The 22,190-nt window shown below is 46.8% G+C and overlaps 1 protein-coding gene across 2 annotated transcripts in view; it reads left to right on the top strand.

Annotated features, from left to right (window-relative positions):
* The window catches only part of Efcab6 (EF-hand calcium binding domain 6), a 173,170-nt gene that overhangs the window by 49,416 nt on the left and 101,564 nt on the right, over positions 1-22,190 (top strand). The window contains exons 5-8 of one of the 2 annotated variants that reach the window (XM_028788767.1): positions 1,759-1,895; positions 7,121-7,233; positions 8,749-8,751; positions 17,110-17,228. In XM_028788767.1, coding sequence (XP_028644600.1) covers positions 1,759-1,895; positions 7,121-7,233; positions 8,749-8,751; positions 17,110-17,228 — 372 coding nt within the window. The remainder of the gene's footprint in view (positions 1-1,758; positions 1,896-7,120; positions 7,234-8,748; positions 8,752-17,109; positions 17,229-22,190) is intronic. The other variant, XM_028788766.1, reaches the window with a different exon arrangement.

The raw sequence follows: 22,190 nt of genomic DNA, 5'->3' as shown, positions 1-22,190 counted from the left end.
ACACAGACACACACATACATACACAGACACACACATACACAGACACACATATACACAGGCACACACATACACACACAGACATACACTCACACACACACTTACTTTGGAATAGACCATGGACTGGGTTCATTCAGGGTTGAGGAAGTAGGGAGAAGGGGGGCTGACACATTTGAGGGGTGCTGAGAGGAGGAATAGGCAGAGAGAACACAGGGGAGAGGTTCCTGTAAGCAGGGGACCCAGCTTTGGAGGGGGTGAGCTAGAAAGCAGAGGGGACAGACACCTTGACCTTGCAGGGTCAATGGCCATTGGTACCAACATGGGACAAAGTTTGAGTCAGAACTGTGGCCTTTGGAAGAGACCTCAAGTGTCAGAAAGATGGTTGGCATAGACACAGGGACTCATGTGACCTTGGCACTTACAGCAAGAAGGGTAGAGCAGTAGGTGGAGGGACAAGTGGCCAGGGTGAGGCAGAGAAGAGCCTGGAGAAGCTCCAGGAGATCACTCACCCTACCTAGCTCCTGACTCCTCCGGCCAAAGACCGAGGATAGCCGCCCTGGAGAGGCTGCAAGAGGGGCTGTCTTATGGCCAGGCCAGGCTCCATCAGCCTAGGATGGCCTAGGAACCTGTGGAGAAAGCCTTGAGGAAAGGGGGACCCACTTGCTTCCTAGTGGTTCTCCACTCTGAGGCTTGCTAAAGTTCCTTAGAATCCAGGCTGGACATGGCTGGATCCGTTCCTCTGATTATGGAATCAGCTCCCCTAGAACCCAGGCTTCTCTCTTATTTCTCTCTCTTTCAAGGGAGTGTCCTCTGTAGTCAGTCACTCCTGCTAGCTAAGTGCCACCTCCTACAGGAAGCCTCCCAGACCACACTACCTAGAACTGTTTATATTCCTTTGAAGGCCCGTGCCTCTGCCCACCCCGTATCAGGCTCTTACTCCCAGTTGCTGTTTTCTTCTAGTGACACTGTGTTTGCGTGTCTAGCCTTCCTTCAGGGGAAGGTCATGAAAAGACAGGCTGGAGCTGAAAGATGGTGTTGTGTTATCTAGCCGTGAGCTGTTGAGTCAGGCCTCCTTGGACCTCGGTTACTGTATCTGAAGATGCAGACGCGGTGGGCTGGGAGCACTTGCTAGCTGGGGCTCTGAGTGCTCAGATGACCTCATAGATGCGTAATCAACACAGAGACCCAACTCCTGTCCTTGCAAGGACCCTGCCAAACATTTCACACGGTGACTCTCATTTGCTGAATTCAGAGATCATTGCAAAAACTTTTCTGTGGTATCTTTAAAAAAAAAAAAAGAGAGGTTGAAATAGACCGTCAGATTTTCCAGCTCGCGGTAAAAATAGTTCGCATATGGCCATGAAAAGCAAAAATCGCACAAGTCCAGCTATGCCAGGACTAGTTTTTCAGCATCAATTAGCAGACAAGAGTTTTTCATACGGCCCTAAGAGGGGATGAATTGTGTATGAGACTTACTGCTTTACATTAAAAAGAGATTTTTTTTTTTTACAAACTTACTAAGACCATTTACTGAGACAATTGCCTTGCAGACTCTCAATCTACTCAAAATGTTCTTTTTTTTTTTTTTTCTCTCCAAAGATGTCACTGTGCAATGTGTACTGCGGTGAATCTTTGAAAACATTTTATTTTACAAGAAGTAGTGAAAAAAAAAAAAAAAAAAAAGCTCCTACACGTCTGTTGCCGTTTGAGGTTCTACCGTTGGGCCTCTTGACTTCTCCCGATCCCCTTTCTAATCCGCAGATCTTCAGAAACATGAGGACCATCCGGAAAGTCTTCCAGCTCATCGATGCCAACAACACAGGCATGGTGCAGGCCCAAGAGCTACGGCGGGTTCTGGAGACATTCTGCCTGAAGATGAAGGATGAGGATTATGAGTCGTGAGTGGCAAGGCCGGGGAGGGTGTGGTGACCCTGCTGCCAGGGCCGGACCGGATGACAGTGGCAGGTTGCTGGTCCCCTCTCTCCCTCCATAGCTCTCCCGTCATCTCATTTTGGATCTTACTCCCATGTTCCTGAGACGGTGAATTCTCAGTAGTGGGACCTCGCTCCTCTTATTCCTTGAGGAGGCTGTGGGGAGCGGTCCATCTTGTAGATCTGCATAGGTTATTGCTGCTCCACCACCTGCTGCTCTTCCCTCCTGCCGGGTGCCTCCATCCTGTGGGATTCTAATTCACAGTGAGCTTGACTCCAGGCCTGGGGCAAAGAGGAGACAGGCCAGTGTTGAAATTCACTCATCTGTTGGCTCCTGCCATGGGGTCTGCCTCCTCCAGCATTCTTCTCCTTAGAGGACATGGTTCCTGGGGGCAGCAGGTTGTGGCAGAAGATAGGGAATAACACAAAGTATTTATCTGCTTCTTGACATTTGCCAGATGCCACCACCTGCTCCTGACTCAAGCAGCAGCACAGTTCTCACGGGTGCCCAGATGCTTGGCTTCTGATTTGCATGGCTTTTGAGTGAGAAGCTCTGGAGGAGGGCCCTGTGGTGTTTCTTTATGAAGTGCCCAGCTGACAGGATGCCCTCTTCCCACCCTTTTCTAACCTCATCTTTGAGCACAGACACCTCCCTGGGCCTTACCTCTGTTTCCTGGGGTATCAGCTACCCACAATTCATTGGTCCAAAACTGCTCAGTGAGAGTCCTGAAATAAGCAGTTTGTGCATTCTGAGTACCTTCCGCCATACAGCGTATGCTGTCTTGTCCCCTTGTTAACCTATTTTTGTTGGCCTCTCAGTGTGCTTATAAATCAATATGGAAAAACCTAATACACAATACGACATACACGTGTGTACATATGTAGCTAGGCGGCTCAGCGTCATGTGGTTGGTGGGCCTTGGCTCATGTCCTAGTGGCTCAGGGATGCCTGACCCTTCAAGCTGCTCCCAAAGCCCCAAGCCTTTACTGTTTCTGCAGAGGCTAAGAGTTAAGTTAAAGGCTCTGGAGTTAAAGGCTGCTGTTATGCGGGCAGCTTCTGACACCTCTCCTATAGACAAGATCAGGGCTGCAGGCAGTAGACGGACTTCACCCACGGCAAGGAAGCACAGAGGGCATGTGACATTAGCTCTGATGGGTCTCACAACCAGAGGCTTAAAAAAAAAAGGATCCTTCCTACTCTTGAATATGTGTTCTTCTTTCTTCCTCTCTATAACCTACCTCAGAATATAAAAGGCATAATAGATGTTTTAATTTTTATATCCTTTCTGGCTGGGAAAGTGTCCAGAATAAGATCCAAACAAAACAAATTAAATAATTTTGTGTGTGCAATTACAGAGCAGAGGCAGACCTCTTCTAAAACAGGCCGTCAGAAACAAAGCGGGCTTTTATTTGACAATAAACCTTGTGTTTGGCACTGCAGTCTCCAACCTAGTAAATCTATAAAAAAAAAAGTTACTGTCTGTTTCCCCATCTCTTAAGTATTGAATAATAAAGAACTGTGCAAATTTTTATTCAAGATTCCTTTCAAGCCCCAGAAACAATATTTTCTCACCACGGCCCTGAACAACATTCCAAAATAGAATTAGTTCCCGTAGACGCACACAGAGGCTGATTTCTGGCGGGGCTTTAGTGCCTTCCTCATGGGAATCCCGGAAGACACTGTTGCCTGTGGCTACTTTGGTGTTGATTTTGCCCTTTGCAGTTTGGAGCAGGGTGCATACGGCCTTTTCAGTAGTTTGGTCTAGCATCCTCCTTCTGTTTGAGATCCTCACTAGGTGCTTGGTGTGGTAAGAATGTCCAGGCTCTGAAGTCAAACTGTGCTGGCATCCCTGTTCCTAGAGCACCAAGATATTTCCAGGACTCCATTTTCTCTTAAAGAAGTAGGTGTTGAGGGGGCTGGGGACATAGCTCAGACTGCAGGGTGCTGGCCCTGCAAGCAAGAGGACCTGAGTTTGATCCCCAGTAACCACATTAAAGAAAAACAGGGTGGGGGTGTGGTGGCATGGGCTTGTTGTAACCCCAGAGTTTGTGAGATTGAAACAGGTGGATCTCTGGGGTTCACTCGCCAGCCAGGGTAGCCTCCTTGCTGAGTTCTAGGTCTATGAGAGACTGTTTCAGCCAGTGAAACAATACAAAAAGCCAGGAGGATGGCACCTGAGGATCAATAGCTGAGGAGGTCGTCCTCTGGTCTCCATACACACATGCCTACCCACCCATATTCACCAGCACGTTTGTGCAGTTATACACGCACGCGCGTGGGCATGCACACACACACACACACACAAACAGACACATCTGCATGCGTACACATGCACACACACGTGCATGCTTGCATGTGGGAAATGGGATAGGCACCGAGAAGCCCACCCCTACATCGTGGGGATAAAGACATGATGTAATGTGCGTGGCAAGCCTGTGTTATGCTTGCATGTGTTGGGTGGTCATCTCAGTGGACGGTGTCACAGTCATGGTGAGCTGGGATACTGTTGCAACTTCTAGACAGTTGCTATTTGCCTGCAGAATACCTCTCAGCCTGTGTAAAACCCAAGGCGAGAGGTGAACTCACTGTCAGGGTCGTCAGCACTGTCTTCCAACCTGAGCACTGATTTTCCCTCCCAGGATCCCCCCATCCCATCTCTCTCTAGGATGAAGTATTTCAGTCTATGAATCTGTTGAATCTATGTGAAATCATTTATGAACAGCCCTGTAATGGAGCAAACCGTAGAAGGCCAGCCCGTGTGTGCTAGGGTTGTCTGGAAGGTGTTTTTCCAGGTTGCAATGCTGGAAAGGTTCAAGGGCTCACTGGGATCCCCGTTCTCCCTAGATTTAGCCTCCTGTGAGCCCCACTTGCCTGCTGCTTTATTCAGGCTGTTCACCCACCCCAGCCTTGCTACCTAGAGTTCCTGGGATAGTGTCTTAAAAGGAGGTTCATCTAAGCTCTTTCTGTGAAAGCCTTTAGACATATTTATTGTATGTCTGTGAGGGTGGGTGTGCTTACATATGCATGCCTGCATGTGTGTACAAATGCCTGTAGAAGCCAGAGGTCAGCCACATTCATTCTTCCAGAACTGAATACCTTGTTTTCTGAAGCAGAATTTCTCAGTGAGACCTGAGGCTCACTGATTAGGCTGGCTGGCCGGTGAGCCTCACTACTTAGGGTAGACTGGCTGATCAGTGAGCCCCAAGGACTCACCTGTGTCTACCTCCCAACTCTGTGATTATGGGCACTGGGGATCAAAGTTATATTGTCATCCGACATATCAAACATTGTACAGACTGAGCTAGTTCCCCAGCCAGCCCTGCAAAAAGCCTTTTGAAACCCTGCCTTTCTGTTCAGGGCCAGGCTTCAATTTAAAGTGCTTCCTCCCTGGCATACTACCATGGGCTTCCATCTGCCCACCACGTGCATACAGCAGGTTTCTGAGCCTAGAACTCCAGGTCCTTAGCCCAAGCCAGGATTCTCCTGTAGGTAGACCCTGGCTGCTGGGATACTGCAATTGCACGGCGTCTTCAGTGCTGGGTGAGTCTTCACCAAGCTCCTCTGCCTTGAGCAGCATGCTGGCCAGCAGCCTCACAAGACTTATGCAGACACTGGCAGGTATACCTCCCAAGTCTCAAGCTTCTGGGATGTTTTCGCAGGATCAGGGCTGAGAGGAAAACGGGCTGTTGAGGGAGTTTCTGAGTTAACATCTGGCAGCCGTCATCTCTCTGGATAAGTTTTCCTATTAGGGACAATAGGAAGCTTCATCAAAGTGGAAGAGAGGAACAGTGGGGATCCATGGTGCTCCCTGTGCAATCTGGAAACCAGAAAAATAACAAATACTTTAAAGTATTAATTACTAAATTTTGAGGAAGCATGAAATTAGATAATTATAGAAACCAACACATATGGGGAGAATATAACCAAACATTTAAAAACTGTGAATTATTTTAGAAATGTAGTAACCCAGAAATCATCTAGAAAAGTGTTTATCACACACAGATCTGAATAATAGGAAACACATTACAAACCGAAGCGTCCCGCTCATCTCGGTGTATTCGAGAGGCACAGAGGTGTTGTGTGCGTGTTTTCAGTTTTCGTGTTCTAAGCTGGATGCGGTAGTCCCAAGCCTATAACTCCAGCCCTTGGAGATCAAGGCTAGAACATAGCAAATTCAAGGCCAGCCTGGGTTACATAGCGAGACCCTGTCTCAAAATAAACAGAAAAAAAAAAAAAACAAGACTTATTATGTGTAAACACCATAAATGTTTCCAGAACAGCTGGACTCCCTCTGCCGTTTGCTGTTTGGAGACTGTGTGCTTCTCTGGGCTGAGGTTTCAGTCTCCTGTGGTGATAGGCTTCTGTCAGTTATGAGAATCACCTGCTTACCATCCCCCACTCTTCACACCCTGGGGTCCCTGGTTACAGAAATGTGAGTCTCGCTGGCTCACTAGCCAGATCCCTGTCTCTGTACTTCTTACCGGAGGGTGTCATTGTTCCTGCTGTCTGGCGAGGGGGGGGGGGCTCTTGGGCCCTGGGATCTGCTGTCCTCACTCTTCCAACAAGGAAAGGAAGAAAACTGTAGGATTTTTGTGTCTGGGGAATTCTCAAGAAGGGGCCTGGACTTTTGGTCTCTCTCTCTGTGTCTCTGCAAGCCAATAATGTTCTCTCTCAAGTGTCTGCATGTTTAGTCTATATGTGTATATGTGCATGTGTGTGTCTGGAGACCCAGGGGTTGCCTACCTTTCATTTATTTGTTTTTCCTTTTGTTTTGAGACAGTTTGTTGTTGTTTTGATGTTTTTGTTTGTTTGCTCGCTTACTTTAGACAGGGCCTCTCACTGGCCTGGAACTCCCCAAGGAGGATAAACTGGCTGATCCATGACCTGTTTCCACCTCCCCATCACTGGGATCCTAGACAAATGCCCAGGCTGTCCCGTTTTGTGTAGGTTAGGGAACTCTGGTCCTTGCCCTAGCATAGCAAGTGCTTTGCTGACTAAACCATCTCCCCAGCCCCAGCTATCTGCAGTTAAGAATCCCAACAGCAGTATTTCCCATGATGTCGTTGTTAAGGGCAGCTACAGCTGGGAAGAAAATCCATGCTGGCCCCATATAATGCAGAGCTTGTAATAGGCACGTGTCTGTCCAGACTTGCCTTTGCTCTGCCTGACTTTAGGGAACGTCTGTGTTTCAGGTTCTTGAAACAGTACAGCATCGACAACACCCCTTCGGTGGACTACAACACTTTCCTGAAGAATCTCAGCGTTAAAAATGATGCCAACTTTAAATACCTACTGTCCAATGCAGGTAAGGACTTCCCTAGCATGTCGCTAAGGGTTTTACTATTTGTTTGTTTGTTTGTTTGTTTTCCCCTTGTAGTTCTTCCCTAAGGAATTATATCCCAATATTGAAACTGAACCCACTACAGAGATACCCATGATGCCATTATTTATAAGAAAAACATGAGGGCTAAGGAAAGAGAGGGGCTGGGAGCGGGCAGTGGTTAAAGGCACATACTGCTCTTATAGAGAAGCCAAATTCTGTTCCCAGAACCCATGTCAGGGGCCTCACATCTGCCTTTAACTCCAGCTTCAGAAGATCCAACACTCTCTTCTGACTTCTGTGGGCAACTGCACACACACACACATACACACACACACACACACACACACGGACACACGAGGACACAAACATGGACACACACAGACACATACACATGAATCCACACAGAAGCATGTATATCTGTGAACAGTGAGCTCCACGAAGGAAATGCATATGGAGTCAACATAGGACTGGAAGCTGGGATGTCCCCTGAACTCACAGACTATCCTCTGGGTGTCATTTGTCCTTCTTTTTGCTGCTTCTGACCTTTAAAGATTTCGAATGGTGAAGCCTTCTCCATGAATGAGGAAGAAGCCAACATGAGAGGACAGAGTAGAGGAGCTTGCAGCTATATTAGATACATCTGTGTGTGCTTGCTGTCCTCAAAGGGGAAGCTTCCCCCACCTGCCCAGAGTCTCCATCTCAGCAGCATTAATAGGCTGCCTGGAGCTGTCCGGCTGCTGGCGGTTCTGAACAGCTTGGCCCACCTCTTTGGGAAGAATGTTTGAGTCACATAGCTGGACAGTCAGGTCACCTGGACTTTTTCCTGTCCCCCGACTGAGACTACTCCCTGTGATTGGATTATAACCTGTCCTTATGGTCTGGTTGTGCTTTATAAGGCTACTTAGCAAATCTCCTTAGGGCACACCTGTGACAGAGCGCTGCCTTCCAAGCAAGCCAAAACACCACTGTTCCCAGACTCTGGCTGGTTCTGCTAACCCAGTCTGCTGGGAGGTGGTTCTAGGACTCTGCTCTTTGGACTCAGGTGCCAGGCATGGCTGAGCATGGGTTTGTCATCTCTTTTCATCTCCTGAAGCCCTGCCAGGCATTCACAGACAAGCCAAAGGCTGAAGTAAGCCATGAAACTGATGCCACCACTCGGAAAGAAGCACCATCAGCCTCACCCTGGCCCCTTCCCGTGCACTGGATAGCAATGAGGGATTGCCAGGGGGCTCTTGTAAAGATTAGGCCATAGGCTATTTTACAAGGAATTTACTGTCACTTGGGAACATCAGCAGGACAGAAATCACACACAAACCCAAGGAAACGATGGTTCTACCTTGGCTGGATGTAATAACCGAAAGTAACGTGTTTCTCTTTCTGAAGGCCACCTGCTCCAGTCCCCTGCCTGTGTCTGTGAACCCGAGGCCTGCTTACTCCCTCTCTGTGATGGTTGGCTTTCTCTAACTGATTGTACGCTGAGCTTCGGTAGCAGAAGAGCAGGTTATGGCTTATCATTGAGCCTTCTGCAGACATTTTCTAGAACATGGTGAATCTTCTGTTTGCAAATTTAATTCCTCAAAGGGTTCCTTCTTGATATATATATATAAATTTTTTTTTTAGTAAGTTTTGCATTTTCCAGATTTGGGGCGTCAGGGAGTCAGTATCCTTCTGTTGAACCGTCACTGCTATCCACATCTCTGCCTTCTCTCATGAGCTTTCTGTGTCATGTTTTCCTTGGGCATCCTGTGTCTTCCATACAGTATGGTCCTTGCCAAGGCCCAGTGTTCCCTTTGTTGCTTCTACGTGGCTCATCGTCTCTGGGGTCTGTTGTGTCACTTTCTGTGTAGTTTTTTATGTTCTACCTTCATGTCACCAAGCCCAGGTCTTACTGGCTTGTGTTCTCAGTCAGATCACCTAGAGAGTCTTTTCTGTGTCTCCTCTGGTTCGATCCTCAATCCTTGTCTTTCTTCCCTGTGTCCCTTACTCTCACTCCACCCCCTCTTCTCTCCATAGTGTTCACAATGATTGAGGGGAACGTAGGTGAGTCGAGCGTATTTTATCCCACGTCACTTCTTACGTGAGCCAGTGTACGGCTCACTTGGCTGTGCTTGTCCTGGGGTTTCTATTATATAGCTTTGTTAGTCGGAATCTGCACTTGGCCAGCGTGAGCTGAGTTTGTGGGACAGGGACCTCTCAGCAGCAGCTGCCACCACCACCCCCACCAGAGACTCTCACATCCTGCTTTTGCAAAGGGCACAGACTCAGGATATTGTTTTGGCTTCTGTCCCATTGAAGTAATCTCAAACACTGATTTGAAAGTCAAAGAATGTTAAAGTGCTTTAAAGCTAGTTGACTCTGAATCTAGCCAAGTTGATTAGCAATTTTAAGTATGTACCTTGTGTGGAGGTTTGACTAGGAGTGATTCCCCCCCACCCCGACTGGTGTGCGTGTGCGTGTGCGTGTGTGTGCTTGGCCCATAAAGAAGTGACCTTGTTGGAGTAGGTGTGGCCTTGTTGGAGGAAGTGTGTCACTGCGAGGGTGGGCTTTGAGGTCACATATATGCTCAAGCTCCACCCAATGTGGCACCCAGTTTCCTTCTGCTGCCTGTAGATCAAGATGTGGAACTCTCTGCTCTTCCTCCGGCACCATGTCTGTCTGTACACTATCCTGCTTCCCGCTATGATGATAATGCACTAAACCTCGGAACCTGTAAGCCACCCCCAACTAAATGTTTTCCTGGATAAGAGTTGCCTTGGTCACAGCAATAAAAGCCTAACTAAGACACCTTGTCACACTGATACCCAAACATATTGCTTTTAAATAATAACATTCCACACTAGCCTCAAAAGGGCATGGTCATTTCATAATACAATCCGTCATTCATCTAACTCAACTTCAGAAGTCCCCTAATCTTTAATATCCCCAGCACTGCTCAGAAGCCCAGTCTCGGGCTATTGAGACGTGGATCATTTGGTGAAGAGGATGCTACAAGCTTGGTGATCTAGGTCAGTCTCTGGGACCCACATGGTGGAAGAAAACACACACACATACACACGTACACACACAAACATACACACTCACTATTTCTCTCATGCTCTTTCTCTCTCACATACACACACACATGTATACAAAATGAATGAATAAAAACAACCAAATAAAAAAATGAATAAATGTAATTTAAATTTTTCTAACAGACTGTCGAAAGCCCAAAGTTTCCTTTGAGACTCAAAATTTCTTTTTTTTTTTTCTTTTTCTTTGGTTTTTCAAGACAGGCTCTCTCTTCTGTGTAGCCCAGGCTGTCCTGGAACTCACTCTGTAGACCAGGCTGGCCTCGAACTCAGAAATCCGCCTGCCTCTGCCTCCCAAGTGCTGGGATTAAAGGCGTGCGCCACCACCGCCCAGCCTAGACTCAAAATTTCTTAAGTCTAAAATAATTAGGTTGCATACTTCCAATACAGATAGAGTAAGTGGTCCCATTCCAAAGGGTAGAATGGAGAAGCAACAAGAAAGAATGGCCTCAGCAAGACAAGCCCTGGGCCCTGCAACTCCGTGCCCAGCATCTGAGTCTCGTGCTGGTTTTACCTGGATTCCAGTGGGCACGGGTACTCCTGCCTCACCAGAAGCACACATAGCCTCTCTCTTAAGCCAGATCCAGCCCATGCCTGAGGCACTCCATTGGAGACCTAACATGGTCCTGATGTCTCCTTTGTGACTTAGGCATCAGTTTCACTGTAACATCTCAGAATCTCCTGCCCATGAATCCAACTCTGCCACGTGCTGTCCAGCCTCAGTAATTTCTGGAACTTTGGTGCAAGCCTCCCTGCCTTCATGACTCTTGGCGTTTTGCAAATCTCCAGACTTGGCACCATGCCGACCACAGTGCCAAGCTCTGTGTCACCTCGAGATGTGATCTGGCCTGTTCTCCACAGCACAGAGGGCTCTGTGTGCCTTGGGGCTGAACCTGGAGCAACACTGCCCCAGTCAGTTGTTTGGGGGCAGGGAACTCCTTCATCTGGGCAGTCCAAGCTCAGTCTTGTTCTTAGGGTTCTATAGCTGTGAAGAGAAACGGCGATGACGGCAACTCTTACAAAGGAAAACATTTAATTGGGGCTGGCTTCCAGTTTCAGAGGTTCAGTCCATTATCATCATGGCAGGGAACATGGTGGCCTGCTGGCAGATAGCATGCTGGAGAGGTAGCTGAGATTTCTGGATCCTCAAGCAGCAGGAAGCACACTGAGATACTGAGACCTCAAAGGCTGCCCCCTTAGTGACACATTTCTTCCAATAGACCACACCCGTTCCAACAAAGCCACGCCTCCTAATAGTGCCACCCCCTATGGACCAAGGATTCAAACACGAGTTCTAGGGGTGTGTGTGGGGGGGCGTTCCTATTCAAAGCACCACAGTCTTTTTTCTTTCAAATGAATTTGCATATTCACAAGTTGGTCCCAGTGCAGAGTGGAAGGCTTCTTCTTAATTGTACCGATTTCCTTAATCAACCACAGCTGCTTTCTCCCCCACCCCCAGCTTTGTCCACAGCTCTCTGTTCCTCTTTAAGTTCCAAGTTCTCTCTTACTGTGAGAGCAAGGAACAGTAATGGTGTCACCGCCTAAACACTATACTCTTAACATTTCCTCTGTCAGACCAATAGATCCATCACTCTTGAATTCAGCCTCATTCTTATTTTCAGGATGTGGGTAGGAAACAGCTGCGTGCGTGCGTGCGTGCGTGCGTGCGTGCGTGCGTGTGTGTGTGTGTGTGTGTGTGTGTGTGCTTGCCGCGCTGTGTTCCCCTCTGAATCCTTAGGAGCACATCCCCACTGTCTGTACTATGACTCACATTCTGGTCTTCCAAACACTCACTAGACTAACCCACCGAGCTCCAGGCTCCACTCATAGCTCTACAGCATCTCAAGCTAAGAGCTCCAAACTTCCGTATTTGCACAAACCGTTTCCAAAGGCGTGTTTATCACAGCAACAGCCCCTCTCCTCAGCACCAAATCCTGGGAAAGAAGCAACTTAGGGAAGGAAAGGTTTACTTTGGTCCTGATTGATCAGTGTCCACTGATTGATAGGCAGAGAGAACTTACTGCCAGTGTCCAGTGACTTCTCCTTTTGATTCAGTATGGGGGTCCAGTCCATGGGTTGGTGGCACCCACATGAAGGATGGGGTTTTCTCCTCCCAGTATACCTCTGGAGGTTCCTTCACAGGCAGGCCCAGAGGTATGTCTCCTGGGTGATTCCAGATCCAGTCAGGCAGACAATGAAGACCAAGTCAAATTTAAAAAACCCCAATGATCGATGTCCCGAGTCCATCCTGTGGTATTTCACTGGTAAGGCTTGAATTGTTGTTGTGGCAGGATAATTTTTTGAGTTGCCGTCTTTAGGATTTGTTCTATTCTGTTGCTTGATTTTCTTCTCAGTTATTCATATTACATGTGTCTTAGACCTTTTTTTTTATGTCTTCTCTCATAAAACATTGCTTTTTCTTAAGTCCCCTTCCTCCATCCCTTCCCCTCCCATTCTTCCTTCCCTTCTTCTCCCAGCTCCTCTTTCCCTCTTTCTCTCTCCCCTCCCCCACCCTTCCTTCTTACTTGATATAATCTTTATTTTAATCCTTTCCTCTGTTGTATCTATTTGCTCTGTGTTCCTTTCCGTTTGATCTTCCTGTCTGTGGTGATTTGTGGATGTTTTACTCTTCTTTTTGCTCTGACAAAATTCTTGACAATACTTGAGAGAAAGGTTTGGTTTTGGTCAGTTTCGGGGAACACAGTCCGTTAGGCAGGGGAGGCATGCTTGTGGCAGGCTGCATGCTCGCACCTCAGTGGATCAGGCAGTAGAGGAAGGGGAGCATAGGGCTCAGCTGCCTTCCTCTGTTCGTGAACACTTAACTATCAACTTTATTGGAGAATAATCAACAGCTATGTTTAACACTGATGATGTTTTGATGTGGTGTAGAATGATTTACCACAGTCAAGCTAATTAGCACATCTGTGATCTTACACAGACATTTTTGGTATGTGGTGGCAACAGTTAACATCCGTCCTGTCAGCAAATATCATACGAGGTTAGTAGCCAATCATACTGCAAGTTGTCCTGAGAATGGTTTTCCCTTCTAATTTGCCCCTGAGAGCTCCTGCTGTTGCTTGGAGACCCTTCTTTCTGGTCCTCTGATTACTGAAGAAGTTTCTTACTAATTGAGGGACAACTGATACCTGTTGAGAATCCATAAGGAGTCACAGGAGCATGAACTCATCCGATGTGTTGCAATCTCGTGACAGATACCACCCCTCCTCCTTCGTTTTGCTAGGGAGGAAACAGTAGTCCAAGGCTGTGTAACCAGGGCAGGCAGAGCCCACAGTCACAGCCAGGTGGCATGTTTGTTGAGCATGGTCTGCCCCTTGTGTCCAAGGTCCTGGCTGTTACCGCCTTGGGAATTCCCACTGGGAAAAAAACCTCCTGAGACACTGCAGCCCCCACTCTGTTCCCTCTAATTCTTCTGGTGTGACATCCTAACCTACCAGTGCCTTGTCAATAACTTTTTTCTATACGATAGTGTTGCACTTAGGGAAGACTTTCTCAGGCATCTAAGAACGAAGCAATAATATCCATATCTGTTTGCATCTGTTTTAAATTTTTACTTTTGTAATTAAGAATTACACATAATTCTTTTTCTAACGAATTTTTCTAAATTTTCTAAAATAATTTTCACTTCCTCTGAGAGTGTATATATATATGTACATATATATTGAATATATATACATATATATTGAATATATATATTCATCCTGTCCACCCTATTCTCCTCCCTTGTCCCAAACTTCTTCTAGAACCTTTCTCCCCACCCCTCCTATGTGCATGCCTGTTTTACATTATTCTTTAAAAATAACCATTTAGTTTAATAAGGGTTGTTTGCACAAGTCCACTTGATTCTTCACACCCCGCACTGCCTCTGCCTCTGCTGTGACCTTCCACTGTGAATGGTGACTCATGGGATGGAATTTGCTAGAACATACTCACATGTTGATAAAACAGCAGTTCCTGGTCTCGGTGCTCTTCCTACCTCTGGATTGAGTTCCAGAAATTGCTGCTTTCGTTTTTTTTTTTTTTTTTTTTTTTGGATATAGGACAGCAGTTTCTATTAATTTTGGCTACACTGGCCTCCACAGCTGCCTTGCATGTCAAGAGCACCACTATCTGGGCATGTGAGGCAGTCACATGGCGGCGAGGGACAGTTTCTGCTTGCTGCTCCTAGGGGAGCCTAAGAGCCCTTTAATGTTTGCACCTCTCTGATGTTGTAGATGTTACCAGGCATGGAAAGGACTCAGGTCTCATCCCCAGCCCTCTCAATGAAAAACCAAACTCTGTAGAAAAAAATATCACAGGAAGGGAGAGAGATCAGAAGAGAGAGTCCTGGGATGAGAGAGTGTTTTAGGAGATGAGATCTCACAGGTAGGCCTTCCCAGATAGGCCTCCGGCCTCATCGCCCTCTGCAGGCCACAGGACCCTGCATTTTGTTTAAATAGAAGATGTGTAGGATGCCCTGGCTTTGTGTGTGATGTGATGTGTGTGTGTGCGTGTGCGTGTATGTATATGTGTGCATGCATGTGTGTGTAGTATGTGCATGTGTGCATGCATGTGTGTTTGTATGTGTGTTTCAGTTCCAGGATCTCAAAGTAGAGACTCAGACAAAGTACCAGAGAGCCTGCTGGGAACCCAGAACCACCTTGGCCAGGTCAAAGCCTAGCCCAGTCTGTTCTGAGACACTATAAGACCTAGCTGGAAAGACTGACTCTGTGTCTCTACTGTAGCTCAGAGAGACCTGGGGAAGGATCTCTCTTTTCCTTTTCCTCCCTTGGAGATGAGTCGTGGGATTCCAGATGACTGGCAGCCTGTTAACTGTCGCTGAAGTAAGCGTGCCTCATTTGGCTGTGGCTTATTTGCCGACATTTTAGGAAATAAATCTGGGGAACCATTTGTGCCTGTTCTCATCCGACGATGAGAGAGAAGATGGCTACACTTGAGACACACTTCATCTTCTGCTATGAGAAGCTCATAGGCTTATTGAACAAAAGCCAAATGCATAAAACTAAAAAAATAAAAAGCAAAAAAATACCCCAATCCCCTGACCCTGGGTCACGAACCTACATACCCTACACCTCAGCTGGGTCAGATCCTCCCAAGTTATTATTATTATTTTTTTTTTTAGTGATGTATAAGTAGGTGGATGATTGATAGACAAGACATAAAAAATAAATGAGAAAATGAAAATTAAAATATGTTAAGTGTGCTTTAAGACATGAAAGAATATATTACAAAGAAACTGTCATGTTTGTGTCACAGACAGGTCTCTCTCGGTTTTTTTTTTTTACCACTTATTTATTTTATCGTGTGTGTTTTTCTGCTATATACATTTGTACACCTCATGTATGTCAGATGAGAGAATCACATCCCTTGGAACTGGACTTATGGACAGTTGTAAGCTGCCATGCACGTGCTGGGAGTTGAACCTGGGTCCTCTTCAAAATCAACAAGGGCTTTTAGTGACTGAGCTATCTCTTCAGCCCAAGTCTTTGTTTTTGACAGCTGTGTTCTGTTGCATACCCTTGGTGACATCCTTGTGCTCCCTGTGAACACCGCTGGGAGAGTTGCATCCAGTCCTCTCTGGCACTGCAGAAAGTGTCCTTACATGCACGCCTTCGCTGGGTAGTCTGCTGTGGCACAGACAGCAAACAGTACAGCTCAGAGTATAGCACATAGGTCACTTCTGTGCCAAGGGAGGGCTGCTTCCTGCCATTGTCCTATATCAGTGTGTGTGTGTATGTGTGTGTCTATGTACACATGCATGTTTCTGTGTGTATACATGCACGTTCATGTGTGTGTATCTCTCTGTATATGTGTGTGGTGTACATATCTGTGCACACATATGTGCAGTTAAACTCTCCTGTGTGAGTTGAGGACTATCCAGGTATCTGTGTCTATTGTCTCTGTCTTGGTTGCAGGAATATCCACTGAACCTGGAGCCTACCACTGCAGCCCTTGATACACGCCTATCTCTCTGAAATCCCAGCACTGGGTTATGGGTGTGTAGAGCCATTCCTGGCTTGGGATTTGTCCTCTTGTGTGAACTTTAGCCCTGAGGCCCTCAGCCTCCCTGTTCTCATCCTTCTTCTTAATCTTCTCCGTGATAAGTAGTTTATCCTTTCTGTTGTAAGTAGATTTTTAAAATGACCAGTGATTTGAACACTTTTTATACATTTACTATACTTTAAGTTCATTGTGTGCCCTTCTCGATCTTTAATCTTTGGATATTTGCATTCACCTGCTCAGACTGCTGTAAACTCAGAATGTACCTGCCTCAGCCTCCTGAGTGCTGGGATCACAGTCAGGCCATGCGCTGACTTCCTGCTCCTGTAGGTGGATAGAAGTTTTCCCTGCTTGATTTCCTTCCACTCTTCTCTGCAGGGAGCCTGCCTGTCAGTGAATGGTTTCCGGCTTTGGTGTTTTCCCTAACATGTCTCTGGTGAAGTCCATGCCATACAGAATGGCCCTAGTTTTCCTGCCACTGCACAGACCTAATTTCATCACATTTAGCCCACAAGGTCTATCCTGGCATACAGTAACACACAGAAGGCTAGCCTACATTTCAGGGTCTATCCTGGCATACAGTAACACAGAGAATGGTAATTTCCTTTCCTTCTCTCCCCACTCATTAGCCTATCTCAGTATAAATAATCCTGTGACCAATCCTTTTCTCCATTCATTCATCTTAATTTTTTCTGAGTAGGTGATAGTCAGAAGCAAATGGCCCAGAAATGGCCTATAATGTGAATAATACACCATGGTCTTTTCTTAACAGAAGCCTCCAGGGAGAATCAACAAGGCAAATATGCCAGTAGGCCACTCCACACTGTGTCATCTGAGGATATCTGGAAGAACTACTCCTTAGATGACCTGGAGAAGTCCTTTTGCCAAGAGGTGAGAGTTGAATAGTGATCACAGGCAAGCCGGCAGCCACAGAAACTACTTCTGTCGGGGTGTTACTCTGAAGCTTTGTTTTGCTCCCACCTGCACCCCTCAGACTGCCAGGGACCTCTCCTCAGGATGTAACGATGATGCCGACAGTGACCAAGCTAATTCTGTGTGGGAGCATGGGGTGTGGCTGTGGGGATGTGTAGGTGTGGGGTTTGACTGTGAGAAGCATGGGTGTGTGGTGTGACTGTAGAGTGTATAGGTGTAAGGTGCATGGATGTAGGGTGTGTGAGTATAGGGCATGTAGGTGTGTGGTGTGGATGTAAGGGTGTGTAGGTGTAGTGTGTGTAGGTGTGTGGTGTGTAGGTATAGGGTATGTGAGTGTAGCATGCATAGGTGTAGTATGCATGGGTGTAGGGTGTGTGAGTATAAGGTGTGAATGTGGGGGTACAGATGTGTAGGGTATACGCATGGTGTAAGTGTGTGGGAATGTGAAGTGTGAGTGTGGGGGTGCATAAGTGTAAGGGAGAGTGGAGGTGTGGGGTATGAATGTGTGTGTGTGTGTATGTGTGGCTGTGGTGTAAATGTGTGGGGTGTAGGTTTGGAGTGTGGAAATGGGGATATGTGGGTGTCAGGTATGAGTCTGGAAGGTATGTGTGTGTGGATATGGGTCTGGTGGTACGTGTTTGCTGTCTACACACATATGCACATGTGCAGAGCCCATGAGTGTCCATGAAGAGGTTAGAGAGGATGTCAGCCTCTCCATTTTCGGGAGATAGAGTTTTGTCACTGGACTGAAGGTCTCCATTTTGCCTGCGCTGGCTGATGGGTGAGATTTCAGGATCTGCCTGCCTGCCGCCGCCAACACTGTGGCTACAGGCATACATGGCCATGCTGTGACATAGCTGGTGAGGATTTGAACACAGACCTTCTGATATTCATAGCACTTTTACCCACGAAGCCATCTCCCTGGCCTGAGAAGTTAATTCTAAGTATAGCTTCTGTGCTACTTGCGAGCTAACACACACACACACACACAAAGAAAAGAGAAAACATTAAGGAACGGTACAGTTGGTTGTGGGACATAAGAGAAAACTTGACTGAATGAAGAAGGGGAGTTGGTTGATAATGAATGGACAAACCTCTTATAGCTTTGGGTTGGGGGTTGGCCATTGTCTCTGGTCTCTATATTTGGATTATGTAAGTGCTTTTTGAAAAGTTAAGCTTGAGGATTTCTCCTACTACATTTAAATACCCCGTGAAGGTGTAACAGTTGGGACAGTATAGAGCTGGTGCCGCAGTGGACAGGCAGCGTGGGTTAGGAAGGCAATGTCAATGGGTCAAGTTGTGCCAAGGAGTTCAGCCTAGTGTCCTGGTTTCATTTCTATTGCTGTGAGAAAATACCCGACAGAATGTAGCTTGGGGAGAAAGAGGCTCATTTTGGCTTACAGTTTCCATTCATCATTGTGGGGAAGTCAAGGCACGAACTTCTGGCTAAGTCACATCATGTCCACAGTCAAGATCAGAGAGAAATGAGGCACAAGGCTCGCTTGTGTCCAGATCATTCTCTCCACTCATACACAGTTTAAAGGCCCTGCCTAGGGAATGGTGCTGCCCACACTGGGCTGAGTCTTCCTGCATTAATTAACTTAAGACATTCTCCCACAGAAAGGGACAGTGGTTGTAGGTCGTGTCAAGATGTCAGTTAAAGCTGTCACACAGCTAACACACACAGCACAGGACCTTTCAGTGAAGCACTTACAGGGGCAAGTTAGCTACGAAATTATTATTCACTATAACATCACTGTTAGTGATGAAATTATCACTGAGATAATGTGTTTGTCGGACACTTTGGGAGGAAAGCTTGTAACCTACTAAGCCCTCAGCAAAGCCAACCTCTACACATAGAGATACTGTAAGCCTAGAGTGGGCAATGTGGAGGAAAGTGATTTTTGTGGCATTGGGTATCAGACCATGCTGAAGAAGACCTCTACCACCGAGCTGAAGCTGCAGCCCCAGCCAAGGGGAAAAACTGAAAGTTTGAAATTAAAGTGTCTATTGAGTAGAAGGAAAGCCTAAAGACCATGAGGGAGAAGGCAAAGTTTGACGGCGTGAAAATGAAAACGTATTTTTGTACAGTAAAATTTTGTATGAGCACGAGACCATCCTGGCAAAATATGACGGCACAAATGACAAATGAATTATAACCGTGCCTTTAAAAAATGCCTTTTTATTTATATGTATATGTTGTGTATGTGTGCGCCGGTGTGTGGGTACCCAAGGAGGCCAGAAGAGGGCGCTGGATTCTCTGGAGTCTAAGTTCCGAGTGGTTTTGAGTTGCCCAGTGTGGAAACTGAACTCAGATCCTCTGCAACGGTACATTGAACCTCCAGCCTCCGTAACTGTTTCTAATGTACACCGAACTTTGCAAGTTATTAATATGGACTTTTCAGTGAGGAAACACAGACAAAGCTGGCATCAGTGAAAGGAACCAAGAAAGGACTGCTTTCATGTCTACTGAAAAACTGACAGAGAGCTCTTTGTCTCTTGTTGACGAATGACCTCATTGTATTCATAAGCATGTGACCTTAAGAAAATACACAATCCTCAAAAAAAAAAAAAAAAAAGTGAGCTTCTCTGGAAAGCACATGCAGGAAATAGGAAGTCATCCAGGAAGCACAGTCCCCCACCCAGAGCATCCCAGGCTGCATTTGGTGACCGCCATTCTAGTTCTTTCTCGTTCATGTGTAGAAAGAAAGACGACTGCATTAACGAGCAGGTGAAAGATAGAAAGGCTTTTCTAAGAAGACCATTCCTGGGCATTGTGGTGCTGGGCTAGGGATGGTGAGGCAGGGGTATCTGAGTTCCAGACCAACCTGAGTTACACATAAAGACCACGTCTCAAAAGAAAAAAAATTAAACAACAACAAACCACTCTCCTTTAATAACATACACTTTTAATTTAAATGTCTTTGATTTTACCAGGAGTAAAGCAAGCTTCATGTCACATGACATCAAGATTAACCCGTAGGTCATCCCTCACCAGGGCCAAATCCCTGGTGCCCTGGAATTACCAATTCAGTTCCCACAGGATAGGCACTGTGAGAGAACAGAGGCAGGAGGAGGGTACACAATGTGTCCCAACGTCCAAGTAGCGTGGCTCAGGGGTCCCAGCTGTCACCACCTGCTTCAGTACTGTCAATCACAAGTGACAGGAAGACGCCCTGGAACTTCAGATGTCTGTTTCCCACAAGACATATTAAGTCCCTGAAGGGACATTAACACCGTGAAAGGGATAGAGAGAACCAGGCAGAGCTGAAGAGGTGGTGATGTTTGTGAAGAGGCTGGCTCGCTGCCGTGGAACTTGGTGACAAGTGACAACTGACTGACACTTGCTGTGCTTCCTCTGCCCAGCCCCCACCCCACAGATCTTGGAGTCTATGTTGTGTTCTTGGAGTTGGTAACATTTATATTCTGTACAGTCACGGCAGTCCCCAGATGGCTGGTCTTCCTTTCATCCTTAGCCATGTTTGGTGGTCACCAGTGGAGTTCGGTGTTCTGGGCATTTCTCTCTCTCTGTCTCTCTGTCTCTCTCTGTCTCTCTCTGTCTGTCTCTCTCTGTCTCTCTCTCTGTCTCTGTCTCTCCCTCCCTCTCTCTCTCTCTCTCTCTCTCTCTCTCTCTCTCTCTCTCTCAGATTTATTTCTTGCTTGGCTGGGTTTCATTGTCTGATAATTTCCTCAAGAAAGGCTCATGGGTGCTCTGCTTCCCTTGCATTCACACCTAGGAAGCTGTGTGTGGTTAGACCTGAGCGGAATCTGGCTGCATATGGCCATACTGTGATTTCATTTAATCATAATGGAGCGTGCTGCTTTCCATTGCCTTCTGGCTTCTGCTGCTGCTGTGAAGCTTCTGAGGTCATCCTGATGGCTCTCCTGCAGCTGATTTCGGGTGCCCCAAACGTGATCTTCTGTTGACCCTTGAAACATAAAAGCCACACTGTGCTCTGTCCTAGCTCGAAACATTTTGACAACACTTCTTGGAACGTGAGCCCATTCTTTAGATGCTCACCTTCAGGGCCTCACAGACTCTGTGAATGTCCTGGGTCATAACACCTTGTCCTACCCTCTTCCGCTCTTCCTCTCCCTCACTCCCTCAGTACTGACCCCAGTTATCCTTGTATTGGGTCATCTTGCCTTGGCCACCATGTTACCCGCCTCCAGGTCACATTAACCCTTTCGTCTTATGTTTCTCTGCTTTGAGATTCTTCCATCTCCCGCTCCCCTCCCCGTTAGTGCTGTCTGACCCCTGTTAGTGCTGTCTGACCCCCATCTTTCACTCTTGTTTGTGATTTTATTGCCTCTTGTAATACGGTCATTTTTATTGCCATGGCCTCAGCTCTAACATCTCCCTGATCTATTTCACTATTTGATTATTTCAGGACACCCTTGTAATGAGTACCTAGTTATAGCTGGCTCATTTTTACTGCATGACATTTTCACAAAAGGAGCTTATTTGTTGATGACCCGTGCAAGCTGTGTCCTTTGTCTCTTGCTGGTTGTGTGCTTGTCTGGCCTCGGTTGTGCATACTCTGTGGTGTGTTGGCAGTTGCAGAGTGTTTTGTTTTTACTGTTTGTGCGTAGGATATGGTACACCCATGTTGAAATGCAGCTGCACAGACACCATTCTGATGAAGTCTTCTGTTGTCACTGACTGTGCAGAGTGTCTGCCTCACCTTCGACTGTACACTGTCTGTGTCACCTCCTCCTGCACAGGGTGTCTGTCACCTTCCCCTGCACAGTGTCTGTGTCACCTCCTCCTGCACAGTGTCTGTGTCACCTCCTCCTGCACAATGTCTGTCACCTCTTCCTGCACAGTATCTGTGTCACCTCTTCCTGCACAGTGTCTGTGTCACCTCTTCCTGCACAGTGTCTGTGTCACCTCTTCCTGCACAGTGTCTGTGTCACCTC

The sequence above is a fragment of the Grammomys surdaster genome, unplaced genomic scaffold, assembly GCF_004785775.1.
Source record: "Grammomys surdaster isolate TR1022 unplaced genomic scaffold, NIH_TR_1.0 125767, whole genome shotgun sequence".
In the NCBI taxonomy this organism is placed as follows: domain Eukaryota; kingdom Metazoa; phylum Chordata; class Mammalia; order Rodentia; family Muridae; genus Grammomys; species Grammomys surdaster.
This window is presented reverse-complemented; position numbering and strand designations above follow the sequence as displayed.